Below are 20601 nucleotides of genomic sequence, written 5' to 3' on the forward strand. Positions count from 1 at the left end.
AACAAAACCTCAAGGGCTGAATTGAAAGCAACCAGCCAGGGTGATCTTTAGTTTCAAGTGAGCCCTATGCTTTATTCAGAAGCTAAGTTTGAAACTTCCCTTAATTCTCTAAGTCCCCAGATAAGCACTTGCAGGGCGTAAATGTGCTTCTGTAGTAGAGCAGCTGCCTTCTGTCTGTGAAGCTCTGAATTCCACACCCACGACCATCAAACATGAGAACTTCACACCAGAAATCACAAGACACCATAAAGCAAGAGCTTAATGCAATACTCTTGCCTGGAGGCTTCTTCCAAATCAGTGAGAACAGGGAAGCCAGACTCCATACTGGAAACACAGGCAAAGAAAGGACACACATACAGGGGCCGCTCTAACTAATGGAACCAGCAGTGACAGAGGCTTAGCCCACGCAGCCAGTCTGGCTTTCCAGAAAAGGAGCCTCTACAACTTCACGGATCTAGCCATTGCTGGTGCCCAGGACAGCAGGCGCTTGCAAAGCTTGGACCCCAGCCTCAAAATCACAAAAAGGATTGGGACTTTTCCATCCAAGAATACACTGAGGTGAATGAATCCTGGCCAATCACATAACCTGCAGCAAAAACAGTTTGGACCTGGATCCATGACAGTAATTTGGGGGTGATGGTGCTGGGCACTGCCCATCCACCTGTAGCAGGTAACAGTTAACTTATTTATTGTCCGTGGCCCTGGGACTTATACTCCACAGTCAAGATTTGTGGCCGTTTGCTTTTGTCAGCGTGAAGGGACCAAAGCTGTGTAGCTCTCCACAGACACGTCTGACAATGGAAGTGAGTCCAAGAAAGGTTGAGTGATATCACTTCTCTGAAGCTTGAGATCAGGAGGATGTAGTTTCCTTTATGGGAGAGAGAGTCATATAGTCACAGAGGAAAACAAAGTGTTGGGTCCTCCCTGTGTTCCCAAACTGCCTGGCAGACAGAACCCGTAGAGCAAACTACTTCTGGGGAGTCTCATTGAGACGAAAACTTCAGATACTGCCCCTGAGATGAGGAAGAACAACATAAAGAAGGGCCCCATCTGCCCATGATTAGTAGTTCCTAATCAGACTTGACTCTAGACTGTCCCTCCTCCCTGAGAGCTCTTGTTAAAGGAAAGATTTCCTGTCAACACTATGCTGCTCCTAAGGCATTCCTTTTTATTTGTTTGTTTTGCTCCACACCCAGTGAAGCTCAGGGACTATTCCTGGATAGGAGGAACCATATGGGAGGCCGGGGATTGAACCCAGGTCTGTCTGGATTGGCCGCATACAAGGCAAATGGCCTACTGCTGTGCTATCGCTCCAGCCCCTCCTGAGGCATTCCTAAATCTTTTTTTTTTGGCCACACCCAGTGGTGCTCAGGGGTTCCTCCTGGCTGTCTGCTCAGAAATAGCTCCTGGCAGGCATGGGGGACCCTATGGGACACCGGGATTCGAACCAACCACCTTTGGTCCTGGATCGGCTGCTTGGAAGGCAAACGCCGCTGTGCTCTCTCTCTGGGCCAGCATTCCTAAATCTTAATGTTTATGCTTATCTTCTCCCTGGCACCTCCGTTCCTACTGGCTATGCTTCTGCTATGTCTTGCCACCCTGTATGTATCTAAGTTCCTCTTGTTATATATAAGCATTGTTGGAAAGGAATAAAGTGTCCCTGGCCATCAGCCTGGGACCCATTCTTTCCAGGTCATCAGCTTGGGGGAAAATCCTCAGTTCTGAACATACTAGGGTTTGGAAGTTGACGCTTGCTGGCCGACAGGGTTGACACATAAAGGATCTCCAAAATTTTGTTTTGGAACCACACTCAGCAGTGCTCAGGGCTTTCTCCTATTCTGAACTCAGGGATCATTCTTGGTGGTACTTTGGGGGAATCCTATGTGGTGCAGGGAACCAACCCATGTCAGTTACCTGTAAGGCAAATAGGGATCATCAGCATACAATGCCAGTCAGTGCCTTCACCCCTTCATGATCTCTCTTAGCCTTTAGGAGAGATTTGTCATTTATTCTGTAAACTTAAGAGGGTGTTTATTTGGATTGGTTTAGATTAGGGACCACACCTAGTAGTGCTCAGGAATTACTCAGGAATCACTCCTGGTGGGTTTAAGGGACCATATGGGATGCTGAGAATCTAACTAGATTGGCTACAATGCAAGGCAAGGGCCTTACCTGCTGTACTATGGCTCCAGCCCTGAAGATGCAAGTTTTAGATGGTTTTCTTTTCTGATTCTTGCTTTGAACCCTTCTTTGGAACAAAAGAGGCTCTCTTACTGCACACAAGGTGTGTTGAATGTATACCTGGTGTTTTGGTTTTCCCCACCATCCTGGGTTCCGTAATCAGAGGCATAAAATCTGTCTATATCTACAGAAACCTGGCAGCAGACAAGCCAAAGGCCTAGTCCATGAGGCCTAAAGTTTCAACTGCTGCCTGTGATTGACCAAGCCTGTGGGGCTGCCAGTTCTCTGATATCAGTCACACACACCCCACCCCCAGGTAATCTGTGCCTCTCCTAGAGACGTAGACTCTCCCCTCATTGGCATCATCTACCGGCTCCCAGTCCCTGTCCAACCTTAATAACTAAATGGCAACTTCACAAAACGAAGCAGGTCTCAGACCCAATCTTTCTAGGCATCGAGCTTCAAAGGCAGCTGTGACCCTAAGAGTCCCCAAAAGCAGTGTGGAGAGGGCACCTACAGTGATAGTAAGGTGGGTAGGGCACTTGCCTTGCCTGCAGAAGACATGGGTCCCCTGAACACTGCTAGTTGTATCTGAACATAAAGCCAGGAGTAACCCCTGAGCCTTGCCAGGTTTGGCCAAAAGAGAAAAAAAAAAAAAAATGGCAGGGGGCAGCTTTATGGAAAGCATACAGTGTGCCTGTCTTGTTGTTAGTTCGATTGATCATTGGCCCTGAGACCACCAGGAATGAGGCTGTACTTGGACTGCTCCTCTCTGAGAGGTGATGGAGTCCTTGGCTTAGTGCCTACACGACTGACCTACTGGACTGGCTTATCTTCTTTACAACTGCTGGAAACCCAAGCAGTAACAGTGTGGTGGAGCTGGGGGCTGGGAGGGGAGGGTGGAGGGGGGAACCAGTGAAACAACAGTGCCCCCACATGGACTCCTAGGTTCAGTGCTCCAAAGCTGACAGTGATTCCCAGGCAAAGGGTTTACCCATGGGGGGGGGGGGGAGAGTCAATGATTCTCAACAGTGGGGAGCTAGTCACCTCACAAATTTGGGGGGACCTACACAGCTTTGGTCCCTTCACCACAATCTCATCCCTAGGCCAAGTGGAGCGAATGTCCCAGGGCCACGTGTCCAGGCGAAACAGGCAGGTTGGGTATTGCCATGGCAGCAGATGGGTGGGCAGTGCCCAGCACCATCACCCCCAAATCACTGTCATGGATCCAGGTCCAAACTTTTTGCAGCAGATTGATGTAAATGGCCAGAATTCATCTCAGTGCAATCTTGGTTAGAAAAGCCCCAGCTTGGGGCTGGCGATAGCATGGAAGCAGGGCATTTGCCTTGCATACAGGACAGTGGTTCGAATCCCGTCATCCCATATGGTCCCTTGGGTGAGCCTGCCAGGAGCAATTTCTGAACGTAGAGACAGGAGTAACCTCTGAGCACTACTGCTGGGTGTAAACCCCCCCCCCCAAAAAAAAAGAAAAAGAAAAGCCCCAGCTCCTTCTTTGATTTGGGGGACAGGATCCAAGCTTTGCAAGGGCCTCTTGTCCTGGGCACCAGCTATGGCAAAATCTGTGGACACTTGCAAAGGTTCCTTTCTTGGGAAGCCAGACTGGTTGCATGGGCTAAACCTTCTCAGTTCCAGTTAGAGTGACCCCTGTATGTGTGCCCTCTGCCTGTGTTTCCTGTCCCCCTAAGCTATTCTGCAAAGCGGGCCTAGCATGGAGCCCCATGGGGTACAGGAAGCTGGTTGGTATTGCTAGTCAGTGAAAACAAGGTATTTTTAAGAGTACAAAGAAAGTCCCAGGATTTGAGGGCAGAGGGCCCCAGGGAAAAGCATCCTGGCTTTGGAACAGGACAGTGGGGTGCAGTTCTCTTTAAGGGAATGGCTTGGGACTGGTTAGGGAGAGGGGTGCAGTCTATCCAAGATATACTCTAAGCCACCCCAGCTGGAAAACAACCATTAAGATACTACAGGTTGGGACCCGTGAGAACACAGTGGTTAGGGCAATTATCTTGCACATGGCAAACTGGGTTCTATTCCCGGCATCCAATATGGTCCCTTAAGCATCACCAGAAGTAACTCCTGAGTACTGCTGGGTCCTCCTCCCACCCCCCCCCCCCAAAAAAGAGGGAAAAGACACAGCAGGTTTCATACAATGAGGGTGACCAAGGGCCCTCTCCCCACCCAGGGATCCCCACGAACTTTTGCCCCATCTCCAGGGCGACCTTAGGAATTCCTATTAACATGTAGCCAGAAAACGACAGTTGCTGCTTACTAGGTTTCTGGTCCAACCACATTTCCGAAGTAGAATCTAGATCTGTCAGGGCATTCCTCCCTTAACATTGCTGTCTTCCCAGCAATCTCAGCCTGCCTTAGGGGAGTGGCACAAGGGATCCTTCCTGGAGTCACCATCCCTGCCCAAGTTGGCACCTAGAAGATTGGCTCTTGGGGACAGGAAGTGAGAGTGGTTTTTTTCAAGTTCCGACCTTCTCGGGGGATAAATGTCTCATAGGGACAACCAGCAAAATCAAACATGAGCTCTTGTAACATCAGCAATCTGGGAGCTGGAGAGAGGGCACAGTGGCAGGGCATTTGCCTTGCACAGAGCCAACACAGGACAAATAGTTCAAATCCTGGCATCCCACATGATCCCCCAAGTCTGCCAGGAGTGACTTCTGAGTGTAGAGCCAGGAGTAAACCCTGAGCACTGCAGGGTGTGACCCAAAACAAAAACAAAAACAAAACAAAAACTCATTCATCATGCAAATCGAAACAATGAGATACCATCTCACACTAGATACTGGCACACATTACAAAGAACAGGAGCAAACAGTGCCGGTGCAGATGTGGGGAGAGAGGGGATCTTATTCACTGCTAGTGGGAACACCAACTGTCCAGTCTCTTTGGGAAAAAATATGAACTTTGTTCAAAATACTAGAATCTGAGCTTCCATATGATCCAGCAATACTTCTCCTGAAATATACCCTAAAGACCCAAAAAACACAATGCAAAAAAAGGGGGGGAGGGGCCGGCAAGGTGGTGCTAGAGGTAAGATGTCTGCCTTGCAAGCACTAGCCAAGGAAGGACCGTGGTTCGATTCCACCGGCGTCCCATATGGTCCCCCCAAGGCAGGGGCAATTTCTGAGCACTTAGCCAAGAGTAACCAGGAGTAACCGGAACATCAAATGGGTGTGGCCCAAAAAACAAACAACAAAAAAGCCCTCTGCAAAGGTTCATTGCAGCACTATTCATAATAGCCAGAATCTGGAAACAATCCAAATGCCCAAAAACAGACACTGGTATGTCTACATAATAGAATACTATGCAGCTGTTAAGAAAAATGAAGTCATAAATTTGCTTACACACAGATGGAAACGGAGAGGATTATGCTGAGCAAAATAAGTTAAAGAGGGAAAGACAGAATAATCACACTTGTGGGATATTTTAAAAGAAAAGGTAGCATGGTAGGAATACTCAAGACAATAGACAAGAGGGCCAGGAGGAAGAGACAAGGACCATGTTAGGAAGTTTGCCACAAAGAGCAGGAGACTGGAGTTAGGGCAGAGAAGAGACCACTATGACAATGATAGTTGAGTCCAAACACTGTGGACAAGAACCAGGTGCTAAAAGGAGGTAAAAGTGATAAGCATGATACCCCTTCAGTAACAGTATTGCAAACCCGTGTCTAAAAGAAAGCAGTGGGGGAAGAGTTTGAAGAAAAATGTATGCCACAGAGGAAGGCAGGGAGGGTAAGAGGGAAACTAGGGACAGTGGTGGCAGGAAATGTGCACTCATGAAGAGCACATTTTATCAGTCTTGTAGACATTGTATGAGTGAAACTCAACCATGCAACTTTGTGTAACTATGTATCTCACTACGATTCAATTATTTAAAAACAATTTTTAATTAAGTTGTTTGGTGGGGGGGCCAGAGAGATAGCATGGAGGTAAGCAGTTTGCCTTTTATGCAGGTCATTGGTTCGAATCCCGGCATCCCATATGGTCCCTCGAGCCTGCCAGAAGTGATTTCTGAGCGCGGAGTCAGAAGTAACCCATGAGCACTGCTGGGTGTGACCCAGAAACCAAAAACCAAAAACCAAAAAAAAAAAAAAAAAAAAAAGTTGTTTGGTGGGCCAGAGAGGTAGCATGGAGGTAGAGCGTTTGCCTTGCATGCAGGACGGTGGTGGTTTGAATCCCAAGATCCCATATGGTCCCGAGTCTGCCAGGAGCGATTTCTGAGCGTAGAGCCAGGAGTGACTCCTGAACGCTGCCGGGTGTGGACTCCCTCTTCAAAAAAAGGAAGCTGTTTGGGGCCAGAGTATTGATAATACAGCAGGTAGGGCACTTACCTTCACATGGGCAACCCAGGTTTGATCCCCCGCACCTTATACAGTCCCTCAAGCCTCTCAGAGCCAGGAATAAATCAGAGATGGTCACCCCCAAGTGCTCACTCTCATTTTTCTCCCACCCTACTACTTGCAGGTGGGACAAGCAGTTTGAAGACAATGGACTTGGAAAAAAGACAACATACAAGAGGTTCATTCTGACAAAAGTCTGCTGGAGGAGCTCATTTCTGTGCGACGTGAAGACAAGGGCAGGAGAGCAGCTCGCAGACGACTGTGTGGTTCCGCTGGCCTTTCTGGCCTTCCCCATATACAGGTGCGCATCCACACGCACACACCACACAGAGACGGTTTCCGTGTTTCCTTTTTTTAATGAAACTAGATCACTGCTTACAAAAAACCCCGCTGAGCCCTTGAGTCCCTCCCCTTCACAGTTCCCGGGGCTCAGCCTCTCCCATCTCCTAGAACAGGAACAAAACAAGGTGGGTGTCAGCGGCCCACGGGAGAGGCCCTGGGATCTGCCCCGAGCCAGCCGTGTCTGTCTGCCCATTGGGCTTGGAAGACACAGGAATGAAGGTGGTCCATGCCGCACGGCTTTTGGGCCACTTCCAGACCAGAGTGAAATGAAATGCTTGTCGTCCCCCCCACCCCTCTGCCTCCCTGTAATTTCTCCCCTTTATCCCCCCCCCCCACCACAACCCTACTCTACCCACTAGAGATGAGGCCTGGCTGGCATGGCATGGCAGAGCCAGGCCTACAGACTGTAGAACTTGAGGCTCCTGTCCATGCCTGTCGACGCGATGAACTTGGCGTGGTGCCCAAAGGCCACCCCTGTGGTCAAGCCGCTGTGCTCTGCGGGGAGAAGTAGAGGAGCAAGTGAGAGCCCCGCAGTAGCCCACCCGCCACAATGCCCTTGGGGCTTGGCACACCAAGGCTTAGAGAGACTGCTGTTTTCAGTGTTCCAAGTTTGGCCAGCTCCAAGAGGCATCCACACTAGGTAGCTACCGTGCCCTTTTCAGAAAGATAACCAGTGCCCAGTAAAAATCTCCCTTCCTGGGGCCAGAGCCGTAACATAGTGGGGAGGGAATTTGCTTTGCACAGAGTCAACCAGGGTTGGATCCTCCATATGGTTCCTCAAGCCCCACCAGGGGTAACACAAGCACCAAGTGGGAACAAAGACAAAATAAAAAAGAAGTCTCCCTGCCCTAAGGAAACAGGAATACCGTCCAATTGCACAGCAACTACTGCCCCCACATTTTCCAGAGCCTCCCCAGGGGGGCAGCAGCGCCCATTCTGAAAAACATTGAGCTATACAGTGTAGTACTTCCACATCTTCCCAATACTTTTCTCTCAGAGTCTCTCCCAATAATGTTTGGCCTACCAACCCGGTGGCTCACTATAAGGCCAGGCAGTCGCAGAGTGATCCAGCAACCCTCAGGGGTGCCTGGGACATCATCTAGAGCAGGGGTCTCAAACTCGCAGCCTGCGGGCCATTTGCGGCCCTCCGTACAACATTCTGTGGCCCTGCCCTAAAGGAATCTTTTTTTGTTTTGTTTTGTTTTAGTTGTTTGGGTCACACCCCCCAGTGTTCAAGGCTTACTACTGACTTTGCATTCAAGGATCACCCCGACTTTGCCTCCTGCAGCCCCCAGGTAAATTGAGTTTGAGACCCCTGATCTAGAGATTCACTGAGCAATCTGAAAATCATAGACAAACTCCTACCTTTAAGCTTTTCTGTAAGTTTCTAACTGCAGGCTTGGAGCCTTGGAGTTCTGTCTAAGAGGGCCTGAATCTAGGCAACTGGGATCCTGACACGAGCAGGGCAGGGCTGGATCACGGATACCACTCCTACTCAGTGTCCCCAGCCCACCATACTAATAACTATCTATGATCAAGCCAAACTCTGGGTTCCAGAGAAGGGCAGTGACCCATGGGCCATATGGGAGAAGGGCTCAGGAACATACAGGGGCTGGGACAAGAAACCTGCGAACATGGTTGAAATATTCAGAGACAGGCAGCAGCTGCTTCCTTTCACACAGGCATCGTCCAGTTCAAAGGTGAAATGACAGCTCTGATAGGGTCCCCAGGCCATCCCATCCTGGAGACAGCACCTTGCTATCCACCGTGGATCAGCTTTTTCTCCTCGCAAGTCTGGTATTTCATGCCTGCCTTCCTCATCAGACTAGAAATCCCCTTCCCAGCAAGACAGGGCCAGAGTTACTTTGCGCTAGAATACCTGCAGACTCAGCCTGAGCTGATGCTAAGGAAACTCCCACTATGGGTCAAACCATCCTGTCCTCTCACCTGCACCCACAGGACCCGCCGCAGGGTCAGTGACTGGCTCAGTCTGCATAAAAAGCATTTCGAGTCACCAAACTCCACAATCTCAAGAGTGACTGAAAGCTGCCTTAGCCCAGGCAGTCCCTCCAAACTTCCCAATCAGCACCCCATCTTTCTTTCCCTGCTTCCACGCACCAACCACAGCCCATACCTGTGAAGTGAAGAATCTCTGTCCACTGTTTGCAGATGTAGATCTGGACGTCTGTGCCTCCGAGGGCCAGGTAGGTACCACTCTGGTCGAAGATTAAGGACTTCACCTGCCAGAACCAAAACCAAAGATGCTGGGAAAATTGGGAACACACGGCTGCAGTGAGGACTCATGCAGAGAAGGATGGTGGTCAGAGGAGATGGGCTGAGGGAAGCGAGGCTGGGGGAGAAGTGAACAAGAGAGCACAACCCGAAAACGCACCTCAAAGTTGTTGTCTAGCTGCAAAGTCTTGAAGTTCTTGAGCTTGCGCAGATCCCACAGCTTGACAGAGGAGTCGTCAGCCGCCGTGGCCAGGTAGTAACCATTCTCAGAGAAGGCAATGCTGGTGATAGGGCCCGAGTGGCCGGGGAAGTTGGCCACATTGGTGCGTTCCTATAGATATGATAGGTCACCACCAGTCACAAGAGGAAAGAAAGGGGCACTCAATGATATCCCTTTGAAGACATCCACCTGTTCTTTAGTGAAGGGCAACTAGGAGGCATACCAAAGGGGGATGAATGGTCCAGTGCTGTACCCCAGAGCCACCCTCTATGACACAGTCACTATCTCTTCACCCAAGGATGTCTAAAGGGCCTGTTGTCCCAGCACAGGATCATGCAAATGCCAATACTGCCTTGCCTTCAAGTCCCAGATCTTGATCTGAGAATCCATGGTGCCTGTTCCAAAGATGAGCCCGTCGGGGTGGAACTGCGCACAGGTGAGCGCTGCAGAGAAAATCAAACTGCAGTCAGAGGCCCCCAGGAAGAACCAATACAACCAAGGAGACACCCCTGGTCCTGCTCAGTGTATCACACCATCATAGTGACTGGCACAAGACCAGAAGAATAAATGAGCAGCTAAGTCAGATAGGGATTCCAATGAGAAAGGGCCAACAGGGAGGCAGAACCAGCGCCCAGGGAACTCACAACAGCCAGAGGTCTCGTCCGTCACCTTGGTGAGTACACGCCCAGTCTGGATGTCCGAGAAGGCCCAATACTGCAAAAAAGACCAGGGAGCCAGTGAGAAAATAAGTCCTGGGTCCTGGCTGGCAGCCTTTCAAAAACGCAAACCCAGATGGTAGAGTAGAGGCACTGTGTTCTGGTGTGCTGGGGGAGGGACCAGGGTCGCCAAAACATGCCGTGCCTTCTCCAGGGAGCTCATGCTCAGGCCAGAAAGAATCCTCAAGGCCCTGCTGGGACCCTACCTGGTCATCAGAGGAGCTCAGGAGATAATCCCCAGTGGCATGGAGGCTGAGGCCTGTCACGGCACTCTCATGCGCCCGCACAACCTGAACACAGGAGGCATTCGGAACTGACCAGATCCTGATAGTCGCATCTGGGGAGGCAGAAAATACCAGCTCCTGAAAGGAAAGCAGACAAGCAGCACATCAGGTTTGGCGAGGAAATGGACACAACATCCGGCAAGGGACCTGGAATGACCACAGTCACCCGTGAGTCCATCTCTTTCAGCATAATGGTAGGGCCTGTGACCATCCCACCCACCCAAGACACCAAATGCCGCCACTGCCTACTAAAGAAGCCAGCTAAACAACACTGGGCCTTGGAGAGGTGCGCCATCTGCTGGCTAGAAGAGGAACCGCACTTCTCTGTTGCTCATGGAACTCAAAAGACCCTGGTGGAGCCCTGCCTGGGCTGTGGGTGTACTAGTTAGGGGTTGTGAACAGAGGTCTGGAAGGTTCCACAAAGACAGGATCCGTTGCACCCCACGTTTAGGAACTTCAGGGCAAGTTAATTCTCAGGAAAAAGGTGAGATGGGGAATCTGTATAGTGTCAACAGCCAATCATTTTTGTCAGGATAGTAAAAATCTAAGGTAACAAAGCTAAAGTCAAGTCACTACCATTTGGGCAGGAGCAATGAGAGACTCTGGATCTGTGCTCAGGACCTATTTCTGGATCTAGGTTTAGAGACCACTCCAGGTGAGGCTCCAAGACCATAGAGGGTGCCTGGGATCAAATCCCAATGAGTCACATGCAAGGCAAGCACCTTACCCAGCCATATTACCTTTCTGGCCCTCAACTACCGCTGTCTTATCAATGTAATCTTTGGAAGGAAATAATATGCCCAGAGTAAGCAGGACACCAATGTTTCTATTTACACATACTTAGTTTCATATGAAATTCATGTTGTTTCCTTTCTTGTTTTAAGACACAGTAAGAAAAGGCTGTTGGTCTGTCACTGTCGCCCATTCCCGGGCCCAGAGAGAAACTTAAGACACAAAGCCCACAACACCATCCATCAGTCTGATATCAGAAGCCCCTTCACTCTTTTTTTTTTTTTCTTTTTTCTTAAATGGGAGGGGTATATAGACCACAGAAACTGTAATGCGCCTCATGAAAGAGATAGATTGACAGAGAGGGAGTGGAAAAAGAGGGAAAGGAGAATGAGAAAGGGGGAATGGGAGGGCATGAGGAGGGGAGGGGAGAAAGGGAAGAGAGGAAAAGAGGAAGAGAAAAGAAAAAGGGATAAGGGGAAGAATATGGAGGGGAGAGAGAAGGGAAAGGGAACACAGAAAATGAGAGAGAAGAGGATGGGACCAGAGGGAAGAAAGGGGAGAGAAGGGAGATGGAAAGAAGGAAAGGGGAGGAGGAGGAGGGATTTTTTTTTTTTTTTGGTATTTTGGGCCACACCCATTTGACGCTCAGGGGTTACTCCTGGCTATGTGCTCAGAAATCGCCCCTGGCTTGGGAGGACCATATGGGACACCAGGGGATCGAACCGTGGTCCATTCCTTGGCTAGCGCTTGTAAGGCAGACACCTTACCTCTAGCGCCACCTTCCCGGCCCGCCCCTTCACTCTTAAGCCAGTGATTTCTAACCCTTCCACACCAGCATTGGTGCTAAAGAACGGTGCCAGTCTACACAGTGGTCTGCCCCAAGGCTAGCAGCTGATAACCCTGTAGGTCACACCTACAGACTGGCACCAGGCTGAGGATCCACAGTTGAAAACCACTGCTTGAACAAATATATCATCGCTTTCAAAATCAACATCAAGTTTTGCCACTACCTGGGAGAATCGCAAGAACATGCATCTGCCTGTTCGATTCAGACACATAGGTTGAGACTTTACCAAGCTTTAAGGTGCTTGACTTAAAAGAGGCTGAACAGGTTTAATCACCAGGACCCCTACAGTCCCCTCCGAGCACTGTCAGGAGTGATCCCTGAGTGAAGCCAATAGTAAGTCCTGGATAACACCAGTGTGGTCCTCAAAAGAAAACTAACACAGAACAAAATATTTTGCTGAATTTTAGCTGAACACAAAGTCAGCAATGATGCTTTTTCTCCCCTGGGTCCAAAAGGACTCCCAGCAAGGGGCTAAAGTATGGAAGTGGAACCCCATGACAGCAGAGTCCCAAAGCCTACTTTGAGACTCCCAACTCTTGTGCCCACTTCATAAGGACAGTGTAGGAAAGAGTCGACACCAGACAGGAGGGATCATGCATGAAGAACGGGGGTTCTGGGGACGCTCCTAACCTGGGAAGGATGAAACACCACACTGGTGACTTTCTTGGTGTGGCCTTTGAGCGTGGCCAGGATCTGCTCAGAACTCTTGTCGAAGACAACGACGTTCTTATCCGCCCCACCTGAGGAGGGTCCACATGAGAATTCAGAGCCAGCTTGGCCCACCCAGGCTCCTCTGCTGAAGGATGAACTTCTCCCCCAGGTCCATGAAGAGGACAAAGTCAGGCTGGCTCTTACCGGTGAGGATCTTGTTGGTGTCCGAGGGACAGAGGTCCAGGGCAAGGATTCCAGGGATGCTGGCACTGTGCAAACCCTGTGAGGAGAAGCCACCCCAAACCCAGTCACTGGCCAGCTTGGAAGCCGCACAGTGAACCCCTCCCCGTCTAGGAGAATAAGGGTGACTTCTGCTCAGTGCACTGCTGGGAAAGCCAGAGCTGGGTGAGAGGAACATCAGGAATAGGCTCAAGCATGGGACAGCGCATCCCATTGCCCCACGTGGCCTGGGCCATCTTCCCTCCCACCACCGAGGGACACACCACTCACCACGTGGGAGGCCACTTGCCGGTACTTGCTGAGTTCTTCCGGCTTCACCAGCTCCTCAGGCACAGTCTTCCCTCTCTGAGAAAAAGAAAAAGCCCCCCCAGGGAAGCAGTAATGTTTACAAGACTTGTCCACTCTTCTCTCCTAAGAGGCCAACTACTCTCCCTCTGGGCCACCTTGCCCCTCCCTCCTCCGGCAGGACTCACCTTCTTCCGCTCTGTAGTTAGCACGGTGGCCTTGTCTTGAAGCTGTAGAGAGAGAACAGACACAATGAGACAAGTGACTCTGCCAGGATGGCGGCAGGCAGGGGGCTGGTCTGATTTGATTTCTGAAGCCTGTTAGTTGCCACACCCTGTGCTAAAGGCAAGAGGCTTCTTCCCACTTTCAGCCCTGCAGAAGGTGGCTGACCTGCTTTCAGAGGAGCCAAAGGAGCCTCAGAGAAGGAAAATCAGTTGACCGTGGGCATGAGGGTGGTTAAGTGGCAAGTGCAGAATGAGGCTAAGAAAGCCTGCAGACTCCCAGGCCAGGTATGTGCCCAAGGCTGGGAGCTACAACGCTTGCTGGCAATCTGAACTACCCAAACAAGGCATCATCTATCTACTTCCGCAAGGAAGATGCTGGCAGAGGAGAAAGGGCAAGGGGAGGGGTTGCCAAAAGACCAGCTCTGGCTCTCCTCAGTTGAGTCTTTGAACCTAAGCTTCTGGCTCCTGCTCTGTGAAAGTAAGATGCTCTCAACCAACTAGTGTATCTCTATAGATCCTGACTTGAGTAACATCACAGAGAGATCCATGTTGATATTTATTTTTATAATCCAATTTGCCCGTATGTCCTAAAAAGCAAATATGAAGTAAACTTGTATGCACCAGCAAGGAGGCAGGTTGGGGTGGTGGGTAGAAGATTAGGGACACTGGTAAGGAAAGGTCACATGGTGGTAAGACTGGTGTTTGATCATTTAATGCCTAAAACAACCGTTTTATAATCAACTTGGTAAAATCAGTGTCATAATAAAAATTAGAAGGGAAAAAAAATCGAGATCCTAATTTGTCTCCTTCCAAGGAGAAAAGAAAACATAATACTATTGCAAAACAAACAAATGGCTGGAGCAATAGTGCAGAGGCAGGGTATTTGCCCTGCACAGTCAAATCCAGGACTGGCCTGGATTCGATCCCCAGCATCCCATATGGTCCCCCAAGCTACCAGGAGCTTATTTCTGAGCACAGAGCCAGATGAAACCCCTGAGTACTGCCAGATGTGCTCCAAAAGAGTTTAAAACAAACAAAACCCAACATCATGTTGAATATTGGAGAGAGGAAAAGACTCAGAATGTTCTCTTACACATGTAAAATATAAAGCAATTTCCTAAGGAAATATAAAATGCCCAAAGGCAATAGAAAAAAAAGCAGGTAAACTGACAGTAGAAAGCCTGCCCCAGAGAGGGTAGGGGGTAAATTAGGGAAGAAATACTAGGAAAAGGGAGGAGGGAAAATGTGCCCACCAATGTTTCCATTGTGGGAACAATGGAGGAGAGTAGTAGACACTAGTGAAGGGACTGGTGCTGAACATTGTAAAACTAAAACTCAAATCATGAAAATCTTCATTCCTGTAATTCCTGGCAAGTCAATGAAAAACTCAGGAAATAAAGCAACAGCAAAAGAAGTTACAAGTTGGGGCTGGAAAGGTGGTGCTACAGGTAAGGCCTTACAAGAGCTAGCCTAGGACGGACCGCGGTTCGATCCCCAGCATCCCATATGGTCTCCCTAAGACAGAGGTAATTTCTGAGTATATAGCCAGGAGTAACCCCTGAGCGTCAAAGGGTGTGGCCCGAAATTCAAAAAAAAAAGAAGTTACAAGTTGTGCTGTGTAATAATCTAATTGGCAAAGCATAGTCAGTGGCAGTACTCGTCTCATTTGGAAGGATGGAAGGTGAGAACCACCAAAGGTTTGGTTGAGTAAGCAGTGACATCAAAGGACAAACCCAGATAAGTGTGGTAAGAGTCTGAGCTCTGTAACTTGCTCATCTATTCCCCAAAGCCAGGACTCAGACACAGAAGAGGAGACACGAGGGCCCCCAGCATTCTGACCAAACATGGGTACAACTTACTTTCTGGATGATCTCGGGAGTCATTCCTACCAGCTCGCCCAAATCCATGGGCTCACCCGCACCCTAAGAAAAGAGAGATGAAAAATGAGGCCAGGATTGCTGGAGACAGCCACAGGCAAAAATGAGCTGGCCAGGCAGTGAGACACTCACCACGACATTTGGCTGGGAGCTGGGCACAGCCTGGGGCACGATGAGACCAGCCTGGGGTTTCAGGGTGGCCAGAGCTGAGAGACAAAATTAGAAGAGGTTAGATTGTGAGCGCCTTGATGAGCAGAAGCAGCCCTGGGATGGGAATGGGAGTGCAGGGAGGCTGCACCTTCTCGAGCAGCCGTGACCTCCTTGGTCAGACGGGCAATGACACGGCAGGCAGCATCGTGCTGGTAGAGCGCATGTGACAGTTCCTGGCGCGTGGTCTGCAGCTGCTGGCGCAGGGTGAAGCTGTGCAGCATGACAGCGTCCTGCAGAGAAACCCCGCCATGAGGAACCACCAACAGAGTCACCCATACTAAGGGCCTGAGCCCAGGTTCCTTCAGTAACCCAAGAAGGATCTATGTAACTACCAATGAGCCAGGTAACATGACTGAGCCCCTGCCGGGCACCAACAATGGTCCTCGGACAGAAACGCTAGCTCTTTCTTTTGTGGGGCTGGTACCAGAAGGGAAGGAAGGAAGCCACTGGCATTCCGGATTGAGTCAGGCACAATGCCAGACCGCCTTGGCTCTGTCCACCATCCCTGCCTTAAGCTCCAACCACAAAGGCACTAGCTGTTCAGAATCAGGATGCTTGCTCATACACCAACTTACTCCCAATTCACCCTAAACCCTAAGCCAGCATCCTTGGACAATTTGCCCAGGTCACCAGGCTGGGGAGCAACACCATGTCACCTCCACATGTAGGCTCCCAACCCCTCAAAAAGAGCCCCCTTACACACACACACACACACACACACACACACACACACACACACACACGTCACTTCCACATGTACACACACACATCACCTCCACATGTAGGCTCCCAACCCCTCAAAAAGTGCCCACACACACACACACACACACACACACACACACACACACACACTACACCAGTTATCACATCCAGTCTTTCCAGAACACTTACCCACTCATCCTGCAGAGCCTTCAGAATGGCCGGGATGCTGGTGGCTGAGGGTGGCTTGGGCCTGATCGGATGAGCAACTACAAGCAAGGGAAAGTTGGTCTAAGGAGTGGTATGGGGGAGTGGGGGGAGTCTCTCCACCAACCCTCCAACCCCGCCAGGTCACATCTGCATCCCCCTCCACTGCACTAGCACCGCACTCTCCCAGTCTCTGGCCCAGCTCAGGGGACTCATGCCAGCCAAGGTGCACCTTTGATGTCGATGAGCTGCTCCTCGGACAGAGGCTGGTTGTTGATGGGGTCTGTGCCGTTCTCAGCGATGTACTTCTCGATGAGGCGCCGCTCGTACACATGATTGGACACCGGGGACACACACGGGTGCTCTGGCACTTCATTGGAGACTGCCGGGAAGAAGGAAAGCAGTGACGTCAGGCCAAGGGGGTATACCTAGCTGCAGATTCCACTAGAACCCCATCCCACACCACCCCCAGCCAAAGCAGGAAAGGCCAGGGTCCAGGCTAGCTTGGCTCTACCCTTAGAGACTCTCAGGCTGTGGAGGGAACTGTCCACCCATCTGCAGCCAGCCAGCTAGCCAGCAGAAGAACCAACTGCATGCCAGGTGATGAGAGAACGGTCATCCAGTCCCATGGGATAGCTACTACATAGAAGCAATGGTGCCAGGAAACCCCAGATACGGACCAAAGCTGCCCCCATCTCAGGCTGGAAACAAGAGCAAGAAAATGACAGGCAGTGCAACGCCCAAGGAGTGGGTTATAGAAGGTCAGCACAGCTGAGAGGCACCAAGAGGAAAGGAAAAACCCTGGGTGCATCTTTGGGGTAACTTTTTTTGTTTTGTTTTTGCAAACTGCTTTCTGCAAAAAACGCTTTTGCAAAGCGGGCTTCCTCCTTCCGCCCTGGGGCTGGGAACGACTTGCCAAGGGAGCCAGGGCTCCAAGAGCAGCAGCAGAGACGCGGGGGGGGGGGGGGAGAAACGGGTGGGTAAGTGGGTGGGTGGCCTGGTGCAAAAAATGCCAAAGGGAGAGCGGGTGCGACGAGATTGCCAGGAACATGCACAAAACTTGAGGAGCTGGGGATGGAGCAGTAGTTCTCAAATGGTGGGGTGCGCCCCCAAAAGGGGGCGGGGGAGTGAGTTTTGACCTCTGCAAACACTGTCCTAACAAGCTAAGCCCCGTGTTTATGTCCCTGGATGTGTCTGGAGCTGAGAGTCGCTGTGTCCTGCTTCAAACCCCGCTTGGAAAAGCTAAGCATCGCAAGATGTGCTCATTGAAGCCATTCATCCAGACATCACCTCTAATTAAAAAAATCAGCTCAAGTTCGTTTATATATTTTTGTTTTGCAGGTTCAAGTTGTTTTTTTAAATAAAGATACTATTTCGGGGAGGCGCGAGAAATGTTTTCTTCTTCCTAGGGGGGGCAGGACAGAAAAGAATTGAGAAGCACTGGGGTGGAGACACGCGGTCCAGTCCTAGTTGAGCTTTGGGGTTGGGGGTGGGGGTGGCTCACTGTGTCCCCCAGGAAGACTGCATGGGGGACCCCCCCATAATTTTGGGGAGCCAAACACGGCCTCGGGGTGTGACCTTGGCAAAGCAAACTGCAGGGAACACGCAGGCGGGGCAGGAGGGGAAACTGAGGCAGCAGCAGCAGCAGCTAGCTCCCGCGCGAATAAAGGGGTGCAGGGGAAGAGAGTCCTGAGCACCCCGATCCGAGACTCACTGGAGCAGATGAGGGACATGGCGCCGCCGACGCCGCGCTCCTCCGAGGCGCCTCCTCCCTCCCACGGGGCTCCGGGACAAGCTGCGGGGGGCCGCCGCGGACCGCTTCCGCTTCCCCGCCTGCTTCCGGGGCGCTCGGCGGCGACGACAAGGGCTGCGGGGGCCCCCAAAAGCGATGCGCCCCAAAGCGCTTCACGTGCAACCAACCGCGCGCGCACCTCGCTCAGCCCCGCGGCACCTTACCGGAAATGGCCCTTGCCCAGCAGCCCGCGCGGCCGGAAGTGGCCCGCCGCGGGGCATGATGGGATGGGAGTGAGCGGGGCGCTTGACTGTTTCCTTCCGGATCTGTTCGGGCTAATGCTCCCTCCCATGGGGGAGGGAGGAGAATGAGACGAGGCGCGCGCGCGCTCGCTCGGAACTACATTTCCCATAGTGCCGTGCGAACGCTTCGCGCACGCGCGGTGCGTGCGCTCCCCGCGGGTTTCCCAGCCAAGTGGGCGTGTCTATCTTGGTGGGCCTGAGAGTTGACTCAAGAGATTTTGTTTGGGTGGTTTGTTGTTGTTGCTGTTTTGTTAATTATTTGGCTCTTTTGGGGCTACGCCGCCGGAGATGCTGAGGGGTTATTCCTCGATCTAAGACCATTTTACTCCTGGTTTGCCTAAAGAGCTTTCTTGTTGTTGTTGTTGTTTTTGTTGATTATTTGGCTTTGGGGCTTTTGAGCTTGTGATGCTTGATCAAGGGTTATTTATTGCTCGCTCTGCACCCAGAAATTTTACTCCCGGCGGTGCTTGGGGATGCGGAGAATCAAAACCCCCCCACCCCCGGGTCACCCGCGTGCAAAGCAATGCAACACGCTCTACCCGCTTAGGCCCCTTAATGAGCTTTGTGAAGCTGCAAATTTCTGAATGTCAAGAGAGATATGACAATGGTGGGGTGTTTAATTGCCTGTGGCTGACCCTGGTTGGGGACACCCCCCCCCCCCATCAAGCACCGCCAGGGGTCACTCCTGAGTGCAGAGCCAGGCATAGCACTTGAGCACCACCAGGTGGGGCCCAAATCCGCCCCATCTCCTCCCTCAAAATAGTACTTTCTTCATTTAACAAAGACCTTTTCCTTTTTCTTTTTGTTTGGGGGCCACACTCGGCAGCGCTCTGGAGTTACTCCTGGCACTGAGCTCAGAAATCATTCCTGGCAGGTGCTGGGGACCTTATGGGATGCTGGAGATTGAACCCGGGTCAGCCACATGTAAGGTAAATGCCTTGCCCACTGTGCTATTGCTCTGGCCCCAAATATTTATTTTTTCCTGTCTCTTCCTGGACTGAAGACATAGCACAGGGATAAGGCACTTGCTTTGTACGTAACTACCTATGGTTTGACTGCCAACACTGTATGCTTCCCTGAGCACCACCAAAAGTGATTCCTGAGAACCTCCCTGTACCAAGAATGTATATTCATAAGGTCTGTTTAGAGCACATTTATAGATTTGTGGCTTTTCCCTAGGTAATAATTATAAGACAGCTGTCTTTGAACTACCTTTGGAAGTCATGGGGGTCAAAGATACAAATGCAGATGGACAGAGAAACTAACTGTGGCCAAGAAATCCTGTTCTGGGGCCTAGACAGATAGTCAGTGGGCTGAGCATTTGCTTTGCACACAGCCAAACTGGATTTAATCCAGGATATCCCATATGGTTCCCTGAACCTTACCAGGAGTGATCCCTGAGCACAGAGCCAGAAATAAATATTGAGTGCCATGCATGTGGCCCCAAAACCAACAACAATAATAATAGAAACCATCCTGGCCCTGCCTCACTGTCAATTTACTCTGTGACCTTGATCACTTTCTCTGCCTCCTTTGTACATAATTAATAGACCCTGCTCAAATAATATGCAGAGCTTTGTAACGTTCTCTGTTAAATGCTCTCTGAAAGCATATCTAAAAAGCATGGGGAAGTCCAGGAGTCCCTAGACTATTTATAGTAAGTCTTATAGTAAGAAAGTATGGTCAATGGAGTGCTCTTAGCAGAAGGACTGTTATTGAGCTGGACTTTAATATGTCTGTACTGGACTGTAGTTTATAAGGAAATCTTAGCTCATGCTGATGATCAGACTATTTCTCATATATCTTTGGTCTTCATCCACAGTCTCTGATTCACAGTTCTCCAACCCCTGCACTTTCATAAGTGTTGACTGATGCAAGGGGTCTTTGGAGTTAATGGCGTGGCTTTTTACTCCATCTAAGGATGGTGGGTGTTGCCAGAAGCAAGCAAGCCTGTGACAAAGTCTCAATCCCTTGACCTTTGGGGAGGAAAGAGGGCATGGAAGTTGAATCTGGTTCTAACAATTTTATCAAGTTTGCCTATGCAATAAAACCCATAAAGGACAAGGCGTAAAAACCTTCTCAACTGGAAGGTAGGAATCCCTATCATTCAAAGCATTTTAAGTCATGGGAAAAAATAAAAGTTGGAGAAACTGTAGTGGGCAGAGCACTTGCCTTGAACCTGAGATTCCATCTCTAGTAATCTATATGATTTCACACACACACACACACACACACACACACACACACACAA

The 20601-nt window shown here is 50.5% G+C and overlaps 1 protein-coding gene across 1 annotated transcript; it reads right to left on the reverse strand.

Moving 5' to 3' along the window:
- Positions 1–6886: 6886 nt before the first annotated feature.
- On the reverse strand, positions 6887–18193 carry PRPF19 (pre-mRNA processing factor 19). Its single transcript, XM_049779988.1, has 16 exons — positions 18031–18193; positions 16549–16698; positions 16302–16378; positions 15499–15640; positions 15333–15406; positions 15183–15245; positions 13288–13329; positions 13085–13159; positions 12779–12854; positions 12554–12663; positions 10267–10422; positions 9989–10058; positions 9702–9787; positions 9285–9455; positions 9027–9132; positions 6887–7387 (listed from the first exon to the last, which is right to left on the reverse strand). The coding sequence occupies exons 1-16, from the start codon at positions 18047–18049 to the stop codon at positions 7290–7292; spliced, it is 1515 nt and encodes a 504-aa protein (XP_049635945.1). The 5' UTR covers positions 18050–18193; the 3' UTR covers positions 6887–7289.
- Positions 18194–20601: the final 2408 nt, after the last annotated feature.

This window comes from Suncus etruscus, chromosome 9 (genome assembly GCF_024139225.1).
Source record: "Suncus etruscus isolate mSunEtr1 chromosome 9, mSunEtr1.pri.cur, whole genome shotgun sequence".
In the NCBI taxonomy this organism is placed as follows: Eukaryota; Metazoa; Chordata; class Mammalia; order Eulipotyphla; family Soricidae; genus Suncus; species Suncus etruscus.